This window comes from Ixodes scapularis, unplaced genomic scaffold (assembly GCF_016920785.2).
Source record: "Ixodes scapularis isolate PalLabHiFi unplaced genomic scaffold, ASM1692078v2 PGA_scaffold9__187_contigs__length_104089568, whole genome shotgun sequence".
NCBI classification, from domain to species: Eukaryota; Metazoa; Arthropoda; class Arachnida; order Ixodida; family Ixodidae; genus Ixodes; species Ixodes scapularis.
Window position 1 is genome coordinate 86,547,070 of NW_024609884.1, and position 20,307 is coordinate 86,567,376.

General features: G+C 44.5%; 2 protein-coding genes across 13 annotated transcripts in view; one reads left to right on the forward strand and one right to left on the reverse strand.

Annotated features, from left to right (window-relative positions):
• Positions 1-14,539, forward strand: part of LOC8023515 (disco-interacting protein 2) — a 100,575-nt gene extending 86,036 nt beyond the window's left edge. For all 11 annotated transcript variants that reach the window (XM_029967678.4, XM_040500397.2, XM_042287334.1 and 8 more), the window contains 4 exons: positions 1,027-1,221; positions 6,943-7,114; positions 9,929-10,088; positions 11,911-14,539. In XM_029967678.4, the coding sequence (XP_029823538.1) occupies positions 1,027-1,221; positions 6,943-7,114; positions 9,929-10,088; positions 11,911-12,163 (780 nt within the window). In that variant the 3' untranslated portion in view covers positions 12,164-14,539. The remainder of the gene's footprint in view (positions 1-1,026; positions 1,222-6,942; positions 7,115-9,928; positions 10,089-11,910) is intronic.
• Positions 14,540-18,295: 3,756 nt separating this feature from the next.
• Positions 18,296-20,307, reverse strand: part of LOC8023516 (WD repeat-containing protein 91) — a 57,634-nt gene continuing 55,622 nt past the window's right edge. For both annotated transcript variants that reach the window (XM_040208693.2, XM_042287340.1), the window contains exon 17: positions 18,296-19,751. In XM_040208693.2, coding sequence (XP_040064627.1) covers positions 19,593-19,751 — 159 coding nt within the window. In that variant the 3' untranslated portion in view covers positions 18,296-19,592. The remainder of the gene's footprint in view (positions 19,752-20,307) is intronic.

The window sequence follows — 20,307 nt, forward strand, 5'->3', positions numbered from 1 at the left end:
TGAGTCTGAGATTCAAGAAAGGATATTCGCATACAGCAAACATATTTATAAATCCCCTCCCCCCGGATTAGATACACCTGTGCATCTCTCTAGGTTAAATTTTATGCCAAATGTGCTATTTACTTGCCATCCCAATGTAGGCATTGGACTTTCTGAAAGTACTGCTTATAAATAGAGTTAGATTAAAATTAACTTCGCTTAGAAGTGGACATGTGGAAGCCTGGGAATAACCTTCACGAGTTCAGCTGGGTTTTGTTTAAGCATAGTGCAGTAGAGAAAGGCTTGGAGAAACTATTGGATATTCATTTCGAAAATATTAGCCCAAACCACTCTTATTTCCTTGGAATTGGCTTCAAACTCAAAATGCACTATTTGTGCATGACTGCTACTGCCGAGGACTCTGGCATCAGTAAGTGGCAGAGGTGAGGCATCTTCGGACGACGGCTGTTCCGTTGGGCGTTAAAGACAGCAAAACTTGTGCAGCTTTGTTACCCGTTACATTGCTGTTTCCTGTCTCATGCTCACATTGACTCTTCTAAAACTTTTGGTGCACGAATCAATTATAAAAACTGGTTGGATTGGCTTTCTTTTCTGTCGTCAGCCTCTAATTGCTCAGTTACCCCGTACGTGCAAGCAGAGCGTAGAGGATAGTGTGTGCTCGTTTCGTTGCCAACCGCCACGACTGAGCCTTACCGCAGTTCTGTTACGTGGGTCATTTGAGGTGGACAAATTTTTTGCACATCCTCGGAGCCTCGTAGAACTCTGTCACGCCTACTTGTAATGTGGAAGTGACAGTTTTCGAAGTATTGACCCCGAAATTTAAAAGTAAGAAAGTATAGTTCTGTTTGCAACAGGGGAAGGGTGGGGAGGTTGGGGGTTGGGGGTTGGTATTGAGCCTGCCCCGTGGTGGAGCACTCTCTGTCACTAAGCTTTGACGGCATTCGTTATGACTGCACCTCCGCTCGCACGCCTCTCAAAGGGTCGTCGAAGCCCTTCCTCGTCACCTCGGCTGCTCTCTGCCCCCAGGGGGCGTCGAGCCCGGACCCGAGCCAAGTGTATGTGGACATGCGAGCGCTGCGCAACGACCGGGTGACGCTGGTGGAGCGTGGTGCCCCCCACAGCCTGTGCCTGCTGGAGTCCGGGAAGCTGCTCCCGGGAGTCAAGGTGGTCATTGCCCACCCGGACACCAGGGGCCAGTGCGGGGACTCGCATCTTGGAGAGGTGGGCACCCCCGGGCATTCCCGCCGTTTTCGGTCAAACCTTGCACAACATCTGCCATCGTCATTACCGCCACCGTCATCACTGCCATCATTTTAATGCTTCTTAAGCTGGGGTTGTGCCATAACTCCCAACGCACACGGTGGCAGGCTAGCAGGCACAGGCACATAAGGGTTTTTACCTATCTGCTTTGCCTGGCATGCCGCCATGTGCGCACCAATTTAAGTGCAAATAAATCACTTATCACTCGTCATTGTTACGCAATTTGCGGTACCGGTAACTTTGACACGCGAGTTTGCTGCTGGTTCCCACGTGTTTATCGCACCATGAAGCATGAATTTACTCCTTTCGCGATCTGCGGTATAATTTCCCCCAATACGAGAGTTCCTACTGTTAATTGCTTATTAGGTTGCTCACCTGATATTTTTTACCGTTTATCTCTTCATCAGGGGTGGGCATTTAATTGGGATTTTACTAAACATTTATTGGAAGAACACGAATGAGGTCGTGACGGAATCAGCACATATTTAAAAACACTAGCTCTCTTCTGTGTAGACAAACCGATGTTTAGTGCATGACCTTCACCCTCCTTTTTTATTGCGTAGGCTTCCAACTATTCCATCTCTGCTTTATCAGTACCCCTTTCAGTTGAAGAATCTATGTTTTTGAGGTACGGAAGACAGTTGCAAATCGCACGACATAGAAGCAGACTTCTCCCTTACATTCATTGAAACAATCGGTCATGTTTGTGCACCCTTTTGTGTACACACTAACCCTTTTGCCCGATGTAAACTCTGCCACCAATTGGTGGGACCTGAAAAGCCACACAGACCGTGCAATTCACATAGTAGTCATTCTTGTGTTTCTTGGAGCTTTGGCACCTATCCCAACCTTTTTTCGGCAACTCTAGGGCACAGTTCTGGCAACTTATGGATAGGGTAGGAAAAACACAGCGGGGAAACCAAACTGCTCAGTACTTTTTTCAGGGTGCAGGGAGACCCTGGGATAACTTGTGACCTCATACTTCCTCTTTCCTTCCAATGCTGATGCTTTCCTTCGTCTTTTCTTAGCAATGCTACTGCTAGTAAAGCTGTGGTTGGGAAGCGAGTGGATGAAAAATTGGCAGTGATCTTTGTCTCCAAAGCCCTATATAATGTGTGGCATGCAGTATTTAAAGAGGAATTGTTTAAATTTGTATTGTACATTACGTGAAATTACTGGGGGCGTGCTCACTCCACTTTCGGTGAAAACTGGACTAATATAGACACGAGTGCATGTCCGGTCAAATCAGGCGCTTAGCGTATAATTTGCAGGATTCCCAAGTATGGGAAATGTTAATAGTTGGCACTTAGAGGAAGTAGACACTTCCATGGTATTTCACAGTAAGTGCCATCACCCTTCTGAACATCACCATGCACTATGGAGAGTATCTGCATGTGGTGGACGTAAGGCGCGCATCTTAGCCGGTGCAGAGGTAGAGCGTTGGGCTGCGGACCAAGAGGTTTGGGGTTCGATTCCCAGTGGGGAACGAGTATATAGTATTGGTTTAATTCTGAGTAAGGGCTTGTGCTTGTGTTCATTGTTCTTAGAAGTGTGCAAATATTAATTTTTTATTACAAATCAAATATGAATATTAAAATTTGACTGCAAATAAAATATTTCTAATTTGAATATTTTTCATTTAACTTTGAATTGAGCATGATTAAAAAATTGTGGGTGGAATTTTTTTTTTCTTAGAAAGCATACCAATGAAAAGTAAGATTTATTTTATAAGCATTTCACGTATCATGTTTTTCTATTTACAAGTCGTATCGTTGTATAAGTCACCTCCTCCCTCTATAAATGGACGTTTTCACGAAAGTTAGATTCGTAGCTCCTTTTCCTAAGCTGTGCTTAGGTCCGTGGCTGTGTGGAGTTGCGTCAGTTGCCAACATGCCGCCGCACTTGGAACCGTTTGCAGCCCACTAGAGAGGGCAGTCGGCAGATACTCTGCCATTCTTTCTTTGTCGTGAATGTGGATAGGGCCTACACCAATTGCACAGTTAAATTTCATAATAAAAAACAAATGCAAATAAATTGCACTGTTGTACAAAATGCACAAACAGAAATTTAGAAAAAAACAACTGACTTGTGCACTGGAAAATACGGTAGTATACTTGCAAAGAAAAAACCCGACAAGATTAGTTGAAAAAAACAATGTTGCCTTGCAAACAAAGCAGTGCCTACCTTTATTCTTTTTTTTTTAAATAGTCCCAATTTCGCTAGTTTAATGTGCAGCACTGTTGCTATTTGGACCCAAGATATTAATCATATTTTTGTAATGCTGTGGACTGCTTGAAGATTGCCTCACCTTTGCCAGATGTTGGCCCAATATAGTGCACTGCACCTGAAATAAGCCTACTTCTTTTTTTAAATTGATTTTAGGTTTTCTTTTTTTGCCACTGTCTTAAAATCTGGTGCTGAGTATAATTACAACCAAAGAAGGCTACCCTAGTGAACCAAGTTTCCGGGACCATTGAGTCAACTACTGAGGTGCTCTGACACGACCGTTTTTTTAGTGCTTCGGTGCATAGCAGTGGACCTTGATGCACGCATGTGCACACACATTACAAATTGGTGAAGCTTGATGCTAGAGTGCTGGTGCACAGCAGTAGAGGTTGATGCGTGAAACTGGAGAATTTTGAAGACATTATTCATACTTTCAGAATATTAAAAAAAAAAACTTTAACACTTCAAACTGTATAAGTGTGCTACAAATCGAATCTAATAGCAAACAGTATTCACGAGGTATTGGTTCCAAATATTCGCAAACCTCTAATTGTACCAATTGTGCTGACATGCCCTGCCATGGGGTGTGCTGGGAGTAGGGGCTTCTATTATAAAGCATTTCATGCTTAAAAACTGCTCTATCTACTGTCTAAAACTGTTGGGCATTGAATGGCGGCTTGATTTTTTCAAGCGCTGCCTGTAGTCGTACTCTATGATAGAGGCGACACATGCAACTTCTTGTGAATTATAGACCAAGATCTAGAAATTCTAGAGGCATCTTATTCTTATGTTCATCAGTGAACTTTAGCCCCCTAGAATTCTGTTTAAGACCATTCAGGACTGCTTCAACAACACTGTCCTTGAAAACGTGTCCTTAAAAACGCCCTCAAACCCCTTCCTAAATATTATGTAATCGTCCACATGCCTGAAAACTAACATTCTCCCCATTCAAACAGGAAGACAAATACAGTGTAGCACAGTTACAACAAAGTCAGCGAGAATCAGAAATTACTTTGTCATATCCACTATTTCTTTTTTTTTAATATTTGGACCTTGTATATTGGGGGTGGCCAAGCTGCGGCTCGCAAGCCTTATGCTGCTCTCTGCGTGTTATAGTGCGGCTTGCGGCTCCCTCCCCTTCCCCGCCTCCCTCCCGGTCACACGAGCACTTCTCAAAAAGAGAAATGGAATGCGTTTTAAATCAAAAGCCAGGTTGCGGTTCGGTAGTCCTGTGCTACTACTACCTTTCATACAGAGTAACTGCTTTGGCTCGGATATATTGAAAGTGGTTTGTAGTTCGAGTTTCGTTTATTGTGCTCTGGACAAAGGTTTGCCCCCCCCCCCCCCCCCCCCCCCCCCCATGGCTCTTGGAAGTTTGCGGTTTTTGAGAACATAATAGGCGCTTCACGACGGGGACGAGAGTAGGACCGAGACAACCCAATGCGCTACATAAAGTTCGGGGAAAGCAAGTGTTCGATTTTTTTTTACACTTTTCTGGTATGCTTTGTCACAAAGCACCAGAATTCTCGGGTAGCCTATTAAGACTCTGCTTCACTTGGTTATGGTAACAAAACCACTCAACTTTATTTCGTGGTTTTGTTTGCGGCTCTCAGCCTGGCCCCGAACCTCTGCTATATACCTTTCCAAAAACAGCTCTCTGGCTGGCGCCATTTTGCCGATGATGCAACTCTCATGACCCCTAGCACCTAGAAATTTTCTGTCACCCTTGTGGGCTGTGGAAACCTGCTCAGTGTGACTCTCCACCTGCTTTGTGCATTCCAAGTTTGCCGGCATTTCTGGAAAGTTTTCACTCCCTTTTTGTGTTATCTTCCACTGTGAGAACCAGGACTTGTAGCCTCAGTGCCTCCTATTCAAGAGTTTCTGCTTGGCCTTCATTTAAATTGGAATGGAGAGAAGACCTTCGAATGGCCCGCGACGTGACAATGCGTGTGAACAATGGAAGTTTCCATAGGCCGTTTTTCCCACTGTAGATTACATTGTAATTCCATTGTGATTCCACAGTGTTGATTCACATCAGTATTCACTATTGTTATGTATGTTTTTTCCCAAGTGTCTCTATCATCCTGAAAAGTACTCTAAACAGTTTTTTTTAGAGATTTACCATATTACTTGAGGTTGCATTACCATAAATTACAAAAAAAAAAAAGACTCCGCTTATGTTATGTAAAATATAGGATATGTCATGAAATAACAAAAAAGCTTCTATCTCATGGCCAGTCACAATACCATAACCAAGGGGAGCAAAGTCTTAGGCTACCCAAAGAATTCTGGTGCTTTGTGACAAAGCATACCAGAAAAGTGTAAAAAAAATCGAACACTTGCTTTCCCCAAATCACTTTGCAAGTTCTTTTTGCATAATTTTAATTCATGCTTTTTTCAGTGTCGATATTACTTGTGACTCCCAAGGACTATTTACCTTTTACTAGCGTAACGGTTGACTAAGTCCTATAACTTGTTGCGAAACTGAATTCTAAGCTATCAACAGGTTGAGACGGTGTTCTCAACTTAATTGTAAAAGGATGCTCCTAACTTTTTGCTTCTGTTCTTGAAAAAGTGTCAAACTTGTCATTATGGAATGGGGTCTTTCCAGAAAAATGCAAATTTTCAGTCGTAGTCCCATGTTATAGTATGCTCCAAATACGTTAAGCTTGGTGCATTACAGCCCTCGTTGCTGCTGCGCCAATAAACTCCTAGTCATCATCAATTGTCACAATTTTTTACTTGAGTAACTGTTCTGATGACTGTAATTATTGTCCCATATCCTTCTAAACACTTTTTCAAAGGTGCTCCAGTAGGTGGTGCATATTCATTCTGATAATTATTTTTAAAGAAAAATAGTCTTTGTTCAACGTGGTTTCCTTGTGGGCAGATCCGTTGACACTGGCACACACTTCTAAGCTATTTTATGCCAGTTGTTCAAAGTCGGGGTCGAAGCAGGCACTGTATATCTAGATTTGTCTAAGGCCTTTTATAAAGTCGGGCATTAACTGTCGTTGCTAAAACTTGCAAACTATGGGCTTGGCCCTAAGTGCTATCCGTGATTTGGGAGTTGTCTTTGTAAAAGACAGAATAGTCTCAGGCTGCAAATCGCGCACCAGGAACGGATCAAAAAGCTCCAAACCATCGGAATGATCGTGCAGGTACTGGCCGACTCGATAACCACGACACAACTTTGGCGCAGCGCACGTAACCTTGGGATTGAGAGGAGCCAGACATGCATTCTCGAAAAGGGACTGCATTTTCGGACACATTTTGATTTCGTCCCAACTTGAGCACTTACTTCATTGGTCTTTCTGAGAAGTGTTGCGTCTGCTTGTTTTCACTTGTCCTGGTCTCATTTGCGCACTGTGTGCACCTCTGCTCGGCACGAGCATTGGTAACCCATTTTGCTTGGCCGGGGGCCCACGGGAGGCCTAAGGGACGGTTCTCATGCAGATCTGGGTGCAGTCGGCCCACAATGCAAGCGGCTACTTCACGGTGTACGGAGACGAGACCCACCCCAATGACCACTTCAACGCCCGGCTGATGACCGGTGACACGGGTGGCCTGTATGCCCGCACTGGCTACCTGGGCTTCTTGCGGCGCACTGAGGCTGCCTCCAGTGACGGTGAGTCTGCCCGGCCCCGGGAGGGCAGGTGGGCGGTTCACCTTGCCCAGAGCCGTGTATACAGAGAGTTTGGTCAATGGGAGGCGCAGGCAGAGCCAGGGCGTGCACCAGACGCAGAAAGAGGGCTTGGCATGCTCTCTTGGCCAACCAGGAGCCGAAAAGAATCCCCTAGTGGTGGTAGCGAGAAACTGTTGTGGTCGTTTTAATAAGCACGTAAGAGTTAATTTACTAACCCTTCATGGTTGAAAATAGGGTGCACGTGATGTTTTTTCGATCATGATCATGCAGAAAGATGTAAGAAACGAATGCGCCGCTCAAACTCTGTTTTGCTCGGACAGTGTGTGACCGCTCGGACGGCAGATTCTGGGCGTTTGGCGTACGGATTATGTCTATCGTTCTGCTAGTCACACTCTTCCACCATGATTTTGGATGACCGTGGTTGAAACATCACGTGCACCATAACTTCAGTCAGCGAGAGTTACTCTGACGCACTTATTAAGTTTGTTTCTCGCAACCACCGCCAGGGTATTATTTCCGGCTTCTGGTTGGCCACATTCGAATTTCTGAAGACGCCGTGGAACACGCCTGGCCCGCTTTCGGCCAATGGCGCCTCCTCATTTGTCTCCTATACTTCCCAACGAATGGCCACACTCTCTACATATACGGCTCTGACCTTGTTATGCTCAGGTTCTAAGCTGGGAAGTAAAAGTGTGGGCTTTGTCGTTTATTCCTTCTTCCGAGGCAGCACTCCACAATAAACTGCTCATAGCATTTCATTAAATATTTTGTTTTAACATAGATGATTGTGCTAGGGTGTTCATTTTTAAAAGTATGAAGAGTGCAACAACAGACAGACAGTAAATTTCACTCATTTTGATTATTTGGGCAATGTCAAGTTCAAAATGAGGCTGTGTATAAGAATATTTATGATAGGACTAAAGAAAAAAGTCAAAAACGAAATGTGGAGTATTGGCCATTTTTAGATCTTGAAGGGCAATTTCACTGAATTCCAAACACGCTACAATTATTAATTTATTCATATTGTTAGTTCATTATGGCCAAGTTTTCATTAAAAAGCACTAAGAACTCCCTAACATTGTTTATTTCGCAAAAAGTAAAATCTATTCTGTGCAGTCTTGTTTAGACAGGATTAGAAACGGGAAGTTTGGTACCGACGGGCAACATTGGTCCTCTGCTGTTGGAAACATGGCTAACCATGCAGTTCAGTGACGAACAAACTTGCACAGTGCACTGCTGGCAGCATCTGTTGGATTGTTTCAAAAAATTAATAAAAAGTATGTTTCTCACATGGTAGCTCATTGTTGGCAGTGCCAATACTAAACTACTGGCCACACTAGTTTCGTTCGGCCTCCTGCGCTGGTGCAGAGAAGTGTAGGGCAGTCTACTTCCGGGATGTGTATTGAGATAAGACCATAAGTACATCGCCCTACACTTTTCTGCACTGGTGCAGGAGGTGCTGGGAAATCGAACGAAGCTACTGTTAATTGTGCCATGCATCGCCTGCTAGGTTTAACAGATAAGCAGAGCTTGGGCACTTGGTGCATGTCAAACATTGCTGGCTCTTTTAATAAACATTTAGATGGAAGTAGATCGTATTTGACATGTTGTCTTCCTAGATGGTATCAAGGAGAACTGCATTGTTTTCTGAGTAACAGAAATAAAGTGGAGTTGCCCTTTAAACGTTGAGATCAACTGACTCAAGTCTTTTCTGACCATCGGAAAAATGCCTGTTTTATGTTACTTTTTACTTTTTTTCTTAGGAAACTGTTAGGTTTACAGTATGATGGCCACACATAGAAGTGAAGCTAAATAAGTGGGTTTTTGAATTATGCAAGTATTAAAGCAGAGATATGAATTTTAACATAAAATTTATTTCGCCTAGCAAACTTTTTTTAAAATGGTCCGAACCGAGTGGACATGGCTACATCTGAAAAAAGAAAAGTGTACCAAAAAAAGTCAAAACATCCTAAATTTTAGTTTATTGACAAGAAAAAGTTCCGCAAATTCTAAAGTTCTAGCTTGGAAACTTTTTAAGCTACCGACAATCAAGTTGGACCCCCCGTGACTGACATGCCATTGGGCTGAGCAGTTTCTCAATCTGATGAAGCGTAGGTTGTCAGAACTGAAATATGATGAACTGGCTTCATCATCGGACCCATCAAAGTCCGAAAAAATGGGCGAAGGATTCGCGAGAATTGGCACGCTTGCTAAGCACACACGGATGTGTGAACAACGATGACGTGCAGTTAGTTTCATGATAGGCTTAAACATCGCTGCCTTGCAGAAAAAGGAGAAACCCAGAAACGAATACTGTAGTCCTAAAACTACTGGGAGATTTCAAATGGTCCTCCGCGCCCATTGATCACAAGTGGTCGATGCCCTGTGGGTGCGGTCAGGAAAGAGGTTAGGAGTAATAATCTGGTCAGATATTTTAATATATGCCCAGCCCTTCATCTAAGCACCCACATTAGCGAGACAAGCTGCAGGTACCTCTAAATAAAAAGATAACCCCCAAAAATATGCCCTTTACGGAGTGGTTTGCCTCTTGCATTCAGACATTTATGCATTCTCGTGCACAGTTTTCTAAAACATTAATATTGCTTGCACGAGCTAAGAAGTGTTGTGGAGCTACCAGGATAGCATTAGAAGGTCATTGAAGTCTAGTACTACAATTTTTGGCTGCAGACGTATGAAGTGCAGAAGTGCCCATACATGAGGACAGATTCCCAGACATTTCGAGTGTCACTGCCGTAGCGTGATGCAGCAGGTGAGACGTATTGCTCTTGCCCCCAGCCGAGGCGGATGCAGTACCCACTGGAGATGGGCCGGAACTTCACGACGCGGTGTTTGTGGTGGGCGCGCTGGACGAGACGATGCTGCTCCGCGGGATGCGCTACCACCCCATCGATGTGGAGAACAGCGTGCTACGCTGCCACAAGAAGATCTCCGAATGGTGGGTGTCCCCCCTGCCTGCCTGGAGGAACACTTTGCGATGCACCAAGTTTGCAGTAGACTTGATATTTTAACTGCTTCTGGCCCCAGGTCAAAAATAATTAGAGCTTATATTTGCAATGTGCTCAAATAAATTAGGCAGTTCAACTCATACAAAATTCGCTAGGTTCTGCTAGCTATCCTGCTGCCACAATGACTAAAATAGATTACCATTACCACTTCTGGTGTCGTGCATCTAGTACCTTTGCTCTGGTGGGTGATACCTACATCCTGCACTCTACTGGATGGGTGAGCAGGAGCGTGTGGCTGGCAGAGTGGTACCAAATCTTTTGTGGGTCATACGTCGCTAAAACCTGTCGCCAACACGGTGTCGTTATTGTGGTAGTAAAGCTGCCATGTACAGTACTCCTCAGACTTTATGCCGCCGCTTTGTTACCCAAATATCAAACTATTGCCAGCTACTCAAAACTGAAATAGTCACTCCGGCGGCTAGGCTGCTTTGAGATTGGAAATTCAAAACTTGGACCACATGTTGTATCATTGGGAACGGGAATAGCACAAAAGGTGCCAAAAACACATTGTGGTTGCGCTGTGCAAAGACTTCGAGCCTTTGCACAGTGCTCCCCAAACTTAATGCAACGAGAAACATCACTTTTGTCGTGTCTGCGAGAGGGATGCGAATTCGCGGATAAAAGCCGGCTTAAAGCAGCTCTAAGGCAGGAAGGTTACTGGGACGGAAAGAAAACTTTGCACGCTTTGCTGCAGCATGGGACCCGATAGTTTGGCATAGACCGCTGTGTAGAGCGTCTAACGCCCTAGTTAGACGGGCACGCTTAGAGAAGCTGTGCAACAATTTCAGTGCTTTGCTTAAATAATTGTGGGAGTTGGTGTCTCCTTCTGAAGTAAAGAACAAAAAACTGCTTTTGCCTGCATGTCCTAGTTTTTATTACAAAAAAATTGCAGAGATAGAGGTTTTTGGCACCTCAACTCCTTCACCATCTTCCGAATCATGTGCACTGTGATGTGAAAGGGGTACGCGCGGGGTTCCAGTGAAGTTCTCTCTCTCTAGCACAATCAGTGAGCAGCGAGAACTCGCCTGCTCGCTACCACGTGGTGCTTGCGCCGCGCGATCAACATGCCAACGTGCTCGTCCGGCCGTCCGGCTTCTGGCGTGACCGTTTTGTTGACCTCGGATAGATGGTGCCACTGAAACTCCATATAATAAAAGTTTGGTTGATGATACCAGGTTTTTGACGCATTTATATTAATGTTGGAACTATAAGATTTATAGAAAAATTACCTTTTATCGAGCAGGTAGTTGCGCAACTTGCTACGTGTTTTGAAAGTCCCCCTTTGACGTCACCCCACGAGGTTCTCATGGCCACCGCTCATGGCTGCAGATAGGGAAATATTATAATTTTTGCTTTGCGAATATGCGGCGGAATCGCAGCATTTCGAAGGAAAGAGATCTGTTTTCTATCCTTTGTTACAAGGTAAACAATGTCAAAAGTAGAAGATGCGAATTCTTTCTACGTTAGAATCGATACACAGCTCCTTTAACCGCAGTTAAGTCGCCCTTAACTGCGGTAACGCTGAACCACAGTTATCACACTATACTTTGGAGAACTATTTCAGATGTGAAGAGTGTGTGTCCGCAGCTTTGGTGGGCGCTCAAGGTGGGCAAGTACACACGCGCCCATAGCTTTGACTTCACGGCCACAGAACGTTGTCCAAAAGTATAGTGTGGTAACTCTGGTTAAGCATAACTGTTGCATGTATTAAGGGTTGCCAGAAAACTCGAGCTATGCACCGCCTGGGCGCAGTGCGGTGTTCACCTGGACGCACCTGCTGGTGGTGGTGGTGGAGCTGGACGGCCTGGAGAGTGAGGCCCTGGACCTGGTGGCCCTGGTGACGTCTGCGGTGCTGCAGGAGCACCAGCTGGTGGTGGGCGTGGTGGTGGTGGTGGACCCCGGCGTGGTGCCCATCAACTCGCGCGGCGAGAAGCAGCGCATGCACCTGCGCGACGGCTTCCTCGCCGACCAGCTCGACCCCATCTACGTGGCCTACAACATGTGAAGGCCCTCTCTGGACAGACACGGACGACGCAGAGGGGGTCCAGGCCGCCGTCTAGTGTTTGACTCTGCCCACTCTATTTATTGAATAATTTTACTAAGCTGGCCCGATCGAGTGACTGACGCATACTTGTGCGCAAAGTTTGGACAGATTATAATGCGCTTATATTGTTTTTAAAGGTACTTTTTTTTATGCTTGTACATTGTTAGAACCAAGTGCGGATGCATTCTTTTTAAATATGTAATCGGCTCGAAGAACAGCTTGATATTTGCTTTCTCGGTTTAAGCTAAGAAAGGGAGACTTAAGGCTCGGTACAATCAATGTTTCTTCATTTTTTATTCGTGACGAGAGTCTTGCTTTGAATTGTATTACTGCGGGCTTCGATAGAAGTTTGACGGCTCGATTAGTTTAAAGCCTGTGGGGGCTCACTGCCATTGTTTTTCTCCTCGAGGTTAGGGTCCCGTAGCAGTCATCAGAAATGAGCAGTTTTGATTTTCTCGAGTGACGAGCGACTTAGAATGTGCTTGTTCTATTCGCGGATATTTGGGGGACTAGTGATTAAGCTCGTAGCCATCCAGTCGGTGCGAAGCTATTCACGCATTGCGAAGTGTCTGCGTAATTTGTGCAACATGTGCTGGGACTTGTGCTTTTTCTTTTCACTTTAAAAGCGCCTAGGAAGGATAGGCCTTTTGCAAACATCCCACAGAGCTGCGTGCAAAGTCCTGTACCTTGCTCCTTGGCCCCGCAGTGTCTACCATGCGCCACTAAAGTGAGAGAGGGTGGTGCAGTTGCTTGCCTGCCCTCACCCGCTCACCTGTGCTTCCTCCAGCACATCGGTCGTTTGCTACAACCGGTTCCGTACAAACCATTCCCGGAATTCCTTTCAGCACTACAGGTGGCGCTGCACGTTTTGCAACGGATCTATTGAAACAACTAGGGTTTGCCAGAGAATTAAATTTAGGTATGCGCAGACACTTCACTAACTAAATGAGCCACAATTTGATTGTTAAAGAACAAATGGGCATGATAGGATAAATGGATCCATTTGTCCTAAATCACATTCATTTCAAATTGCTAGTTGTGTACTTGAAACATCTCATTATTTATTTATTTAGGAGCACTGCCAATCTCACGAGATTTTGGCAGGTAACAAATGACAAAATTGCAGAAAAAAAAATGATGACTGGCAAAAACATTGATCGAGGAAAAAAGTGCATTGAGAAAGCATGCATTCAAAAACTGAAGATGTGCAATAAGCATCTCTTCAGACTCTTTGTCTACTATGATGCGAGGAAAGCCGTGACAAAGTAAGAAATAAGAAAAAGATGTGCAACAAACATCTCTACAGACTCCTGGTCAGCTACATCACGAGGAAGGCTGTTCCACTCGTCCAACGTTTGCAGAAAAAAAGGAAAATTTGAAACAATTATTACGGCACTTTCATTGGAATAATTTGCTATAAGAATCCTAGTCTACACGCAATTTCTCTCCATCAGTGATGGAGGCCAGCTCTCTGGTCCAAGTTAATTTTTCTCGGTGTCGGTGGTGTCGCTCGTTTTCGGGTTTCCTTCACAGCCCAAGTAATAATGCTGCCTTTTCAAAATCACTGCCAAGGGGCCGTAACCTCTGCTGAAAACTCAAAGTATTACAGCAGCCTCAAGGTAAACCGGTCAGTCACAAAGCACCCATTTCTCCCGGAGGGTGACGCAGTTTTGAGTCAATATTTGAAAGCAAGCGATAATTTCCAAATTGACTCGAGCAGGTCTGCAAGTGGCTTTGTTTCCTGTCGTCGTTGATTTCCTGACGGGGGAGCCCTTGATGGGAGCGTAAGCTACCTTTTATTTATTTTTTTATTCTTTTCTTGACATACCTCCCAAGTTGAGAAGAGTTTCCAACGCCTGAAAGCAATGGGGCGAAATCCACGTGGAAATTGGGACTCCAGATAGAGAGCCTTGCTTCGCTGTTCACCACTGTGATCTGCAGCTCGTTACTGTTGTGCGTTTTTGTACAGTTTTCAGGTTTATGCTAGCAGTATTCTTTCTGCCGTTGTTTATTCTCTCGAGGATATGACAGTGTCTTTGGTACATTATTTATGTGTAGTGTAAAGCTGCTGCTTGTTTACTAAGGTTTGGCGACGAAGTTTGCAAAGCCGATTTTTCCGGGCTTTGTATCGCGAGCATTGGTGTTCCAGCTGTGTGGCCATGGCGATGCTCCAGTTGGCTTTTTGGCATTTCCGCACAAAGCAGTCCCATCATTCCAACAGTGCATGAGGAACCCGTGTATGAAGAGTCTGTTTTGGCGTTGTTTCCTGCCTATCGCTAAATGCACAAAGATTTTCTTTTGGGGGCCACATATCTTGAATAAAATGTGTACAAACCACTTGCCACAGCCTGGGAGATGCTTTTTTTCCTGTTCCATTTTGCTCGCCCAAAATTTACGCTTGAAGATAACTAGTTTCCATTCAAGGATGGGAAACCAGGGCTGCGTGTCTGTGGTGCTTTGCTGCAAACCGTTGACATTGGAAATGGTGTAGCATTTCGACATTTCGATGAAGGCCAAATTCCACCGATTAACTGGAGACGAAGACCTCTTTAATTTCAATTGCTTGTCTGTTCTTCTAGCCTTCCCAGCAAAACCCAGTGTTCCTGCCAAATTCATTACCCCTTTAGGGAGGGCAGGATGAAGCCCCATGCACTTCAAACCCATGTGTTCTGGCGTTTCACTGTTGCTAACATTATACTGCACATATATGTCTCTCTCTTGAAAGTTAGCCCTATACAGTTGCAGATTGATTATTCGGATTCAATCAGGATCGCCGACAAATCTTAAGCTATCCAAAAAAAACAGGTTGGTAGTTTGCTGGACATTGCTTCACCTCTTTGTGATCAAATTGTTTTACTTTTCAGTGATCAGTGTTGGAGGGCCACACAATGGCCTGTACGGAATGCACTGTCCGCATCCATGAACTTTTGTATGTCACGACAGCGTCAGTCGAGTTGTCCAGAAATAAAACTAGGTATAAACGAAGAACAGCGGCAGACATCGAAGTGGTCCCCAGATGTTTCTACGACCACGATCCTTCTGGATTTGACAAGCTTCCCAGAGGTACAGTACATAACGAAAGCCAGAGGGCAACCTAGTTGTTGATGCAGACAATGAAGTTAAAAATGCAGTCTGTGCCATTTGACACTGCTTGCAGACCACAGCAGACGGCACGTGCAGAACGGCAGCAAACGGTGCCCGTACGTTTGGATGACCACAATCCCTCCATGAATACAAAACAAAAGTGCCAATCAAATTGACATACAGTTGAACCTCGATTTAACGAAACCCGACTTTACGAATTTCCCAATTTAACGAAGAAATTCGCATTCCCCACGCAGCGTATGGGCGAGGTCTCCCTTCCTCGATTTTACGAAGTTCCCGATTTAACGAAGTAATTAGCGGGTCCCGGTGACTTTGTTAAATCGAGGTTTCAACTGTATAGTAAACCCAAGAAAAAGGAATAAAAAACATATGGACAAAAGTCTCAAACAACTAAATTTATTCAACAAAATTTTTTTTTTATTGCTTTTGAGAAATTCTGGATCAGGATGAGCGCGCTGATCTTGAGGGCCTGATAATTGAAATGTAATTCTGGTTCGCCCGACCAGAAACCATCATTCCTGTCAGATTTTTGTGACGGATCTTCCACACCCTTGTATTATAGGGGTTGAGGGTATTTCACAAGTCTGCTGGAGGCACTCTGGTCATACTCGGAGGCCTGCGGAAGATTTTTCGTTCAGGAACTGTATACCTTCCGATGACTCTGCTAGTTTTCAGCCTTGAACGAACCTTTCTTGAACTGTTTTTCAATTCACAAGACCGATCAAGCACAGACGCGTGTGATGGTGGTACGGAGATGTATGGCATCACACGCGGCCGTTGGTCCTTGGGAGCATCGAAAAATAATTTAATGTCTTGAAACACGCAAGAAGAGCAACATAATTGTAAGAGATCTGAGGAAATAAGCACAGAGTGACAAGTTTATTGAATGCACAGTGCGAAAGAGACTCATATTGGCCGAGGAACGCTTTCGCTTTGATAATGCTCCGTAGAAATCTTGGTGCGGCTGGTCTTAACGACCCCTTCGAAGCTTTAAAAAGGTCCAAAATGGCGATCACCATGGCAACTGACAGCAGTGAGCCAATCACCTTGAGAGGTTTTGTCTGTATGTTGGTATTTGCTTGTGTCCGCCTAGCAGGTGGGAAGTCGATGGCACTACTTTCCCAGATCCAGTGACTTTAGTCGAAGCGACCCAGGGAGTGCGAAGTCGCGAGACAAGCTACAAACTATGGATTGGCTCGTGTAGCTCTTAGCGTCCATCGCAAGGTGAAACTGAGTGTAGGAGCGAGACTTTGGAGTACTCGTCACCCGGGCACCAGTCGCTGGGGGCTCTGGACACTGCCTGAATCAATTGTTTTGTTTTTCAAGTGCAGCATGTGGGGGGGGGGGGGGGGGGCCGCCCAGTCCTTTTTTTTTGTGATTTACCTTTCCCAGGCCTGTCGTCGTTTTTCATTTTCAACTCGGGTTTTGAAACATCTCTTTGGAACACAGATGACATAATACATGTATTTACAAAAGAATGCAAAACATATTACTAGTTCCCGGGTTCAATGGTGGAGCAGGATACATCACTGCGGTATTAAAGGGGTACGGAAACGAAATTCCAGCACTCATTTTTTAGCTTTGATGTGTTGCATGTTGCAGCATAACCTCAAAAATACCAGTCTTTCGTATAAAGGCACAAGAAAACTAATTTTAAAGCTAATTAAACAATCTTTCAATGTGCACCCGGTAGATGCATGTGGAGCCTGTTTGGGAGGTAATCTAGCAACGTTGGGGAACTTGCTACGTAGTCGTGACGTAGCAAGCTCCATCGAAGCAGCGCTGCTCTTTGGAATTCAACATTTTCCTTCATAGTTTTCCTCCTCAACTCACAAATCGCGTATTGTACCAAACAGTTCAAGAAGACGGAAAGGAAGCACTCCCCTTTTGCTCGGACCCTTGTTTGTGTACCCGGACACAACCATTCTCCCCCTAGAAGATTAGCCCATTGCTCAAAATTTGGACAAAAGTTGCTTTCCCCACCCCGTTCACCCTTAAGCTGATGGTGCTGTGGAAGCTACGTGCTCCTTGGGCCAGCCACACGCTGGTCACCACATGGGTACTTTGAACGGCTCGGTTGTAACACGTTGACGCTATTGACACCACCACAATGCTGACAATGCCAGCAACAATAAAGCTCATAACCGCGCCAGCCTTGCTACATCATGAATGCAGGGAATCTTTGTTTTTGTTGATGCCGGATATCTCATGATGCATTGTGCTCTCCGTTCGCTTCTCTTCGAGCGCTTGCTTGAGTGCACCGTTTGGAGCAAAAAATATAGCCAGTCGTTCAAAATACAAACATGCGATTATCTTTTACGGTTATTATCCGTCATGCTCGACTCGTTTCCGAACAAAATTTGAATATTTCACAATTCATTTCCATAGCCCTTTAAAACGCGTCAAAAAAAACTTCAGACAGTAGTACTCCAGATAAAAATGATTGCGCCTTCATGACCAACACTATTGAGGACCCACTTATTGTATTTTCACGCTTGTGATTTGGATAGTTTCCTTTCCTACTCTCTCAAGTTGATCTTAGTTTCCTACCTGGCTCAAAAACATCATGTTTAAGGCTTTGAAACCAGGTGCTTTGACATTGTATAAAATAGGCCAAATATAGACAGATAGCCAACCCCCAGATTTTCCTGGCAACTATAAGAATTTTATAACCCAACCTAGCAACCCTGGTACCGTTTCCGAGCACCTGTATGACCACATAGGTAGTTTGCATAGAATTGTGTTAGTGACAAACCATCATCATCAGAAAACGAAATAAAACATGTTTCTTTTGCTGCCCTCGTTTCTGCAACACGAGTCCTGATAGCCTTTTTTTTGTTTTTAAAATGCACAAATTGAATGGTTTCTTCTTGCAATGGCTGGGGGCCGCGAATTTTTTTTTTTTTTAGCGCAGGAAATGCACAAACAGTAGCTGTCTAACCCAAAGCGAACCGAAGTAACCAAAGGGGCAAGCCCAACTCCAACATGAATATCTCTCTGTACAAATTGTGTACTATGTTTTAATACATAAAATACAGTACATATTCACCAGCTTTTCAGTTTCGCTGCGATAGCACAAGTGAAAACAAAAAGATCTGCATAGATGTTCAGTTTACTTGGAGCACAAGTTGATCTCTTCTTTTGCACACTTGTTTCCTCGTTTACCTTGAAGATCTATTCATATACTTTTATTGCCCCTGTAATGGAATGTGCTTTGCTTGCATCTCGAGCACGAGGCGATGGCTGCTAAGCTACAATAATGAAAATGCTCCGCACGTTGCCCTATCTCGCCAGAAAATTTAAATGCAGTATCAGCTGGCACACTAGAACCTTTCTATAGTAAAGTCAATTTTTCAGAGAGAATGTACGCTTATCAGTATCTTCACTACATCAGTACATGAAAAGCCTGAATAGTATACAAGCATGCTTCAACCTGACCTCCCCATATATCCATATTTAACAATATCAGTCTTTACTGCAGAGAGGTTCTAGTGCATCACCTTCGTGGCACTTTAACTTCCGTAAGAGAAAAGTCCTAGTTGGACAAAACAACAATATGAAAGCAGTAACACAACTATATAACTCAACATTGGCCAAACTTGTGCCCTTCTTTTCAATGGAGTTTTCATAGCCATACAAACGACCAGAAACATGCGAATTACGGCCCTATTTTCTTTTTGTCGATGCATGGATATTCACCTTCCACAAGATGCTCGTGTGCAAATCTACACACACTTGCGCATTTCCAGGCAAGTCGGTTTACCGTGACTCCAATAAAACACGGTCCTTAAAAAATTTTCTGCAATGGTGGAGTTGCCATTGACGTTTTTTTTTTTACTCATTCGATGATGTTTTAAGACTGTGGCATAATGGCGCTTTACTAGCATTTTCTCGGTATTAACCCGCACCATTTGAGTCTATAAAAAAAGGCAGAGGCAGGAGTCGATGCCCGCACACAGAAATGCTACCAACAATGATAACAATTCAGACCTAGAGCAAATTCACAAACAAATGTTTTCAGATATTCGTCGTTCGCTAGGCTTCTCCTTTAGCTTGCAACGCCTGGCTCTCTGCCATATTGGGAAAAGGCAGATGCCCGGGCGTGGCTAACAAACAGTGCAGGTTACAATTGAGAAAATTGGGCCTTTTTTTTTTTTTTTTTTTTTGCGAGTGGTTATTGTTGTGATTGTCCTCGAATGCTTGGACCTGTAAGATGACTGGCACTTAAAAAAACAAAAGAGGAAGGGGCAAAACATTCGTCAATCCTTTTGTAGTGCGAGGCTGCTCAAATCTGGCTGAACAGGGTTGCGACACAAATCGTGCCGTTGATGGAACCGGTCACACACGTGCTGCAGTCTCCCGCAAGGGACCAGTCCACGGTGATCACGTGGTTTTTGTGGGCTCCGACAGTCAGGGCACTGGTGAATCCGCCGTTCTCCTCCATCTGCAGTTGCAAAGGTGGGAACCTTAGGCCCTCCGAGGCCGATGCTGCGGCACTTCAGACAGCTAGCGTAATTTGCCAGAATGGTGCTTCGTTGCGGCGTCCTAACAGTCGTCGACGCCACGAAATGAACCTCAAAAAGGGGTGTCTTGTCATGGCGAGCATGCCATTTTTATTTGAGGTTCTTGGTCAGAACTGCACATTAAAATTTTGCCAAGTAGAAGTGCTACTTGGCGAAATTTCAATGCGCAGTTCTTTTGCTGTGAAAGACAAGTACAAACACCCCGCATTCCCAAATGGCAGGCACTGTACATTTTTTTTACTGATGCTGCGACTCTTGCACTTTGGAGTGTATGGATTGATGAAAGAGGTGGCTTTTAACCAAAGAAAGGGTTGCCAAAGTCTCCTAAAGTAACGTGTGACCCACATTGTCGAGAAGCACTCCGGAATAAATAATGCAGCGCGGCATTAAGTGCTCTGTAGTGGACCAGTTCTCACTGTCGGTCTCGAACAAACGAATCGGAAAATATCAGCTCACGTTTGTGTTCACCTTTTGCAT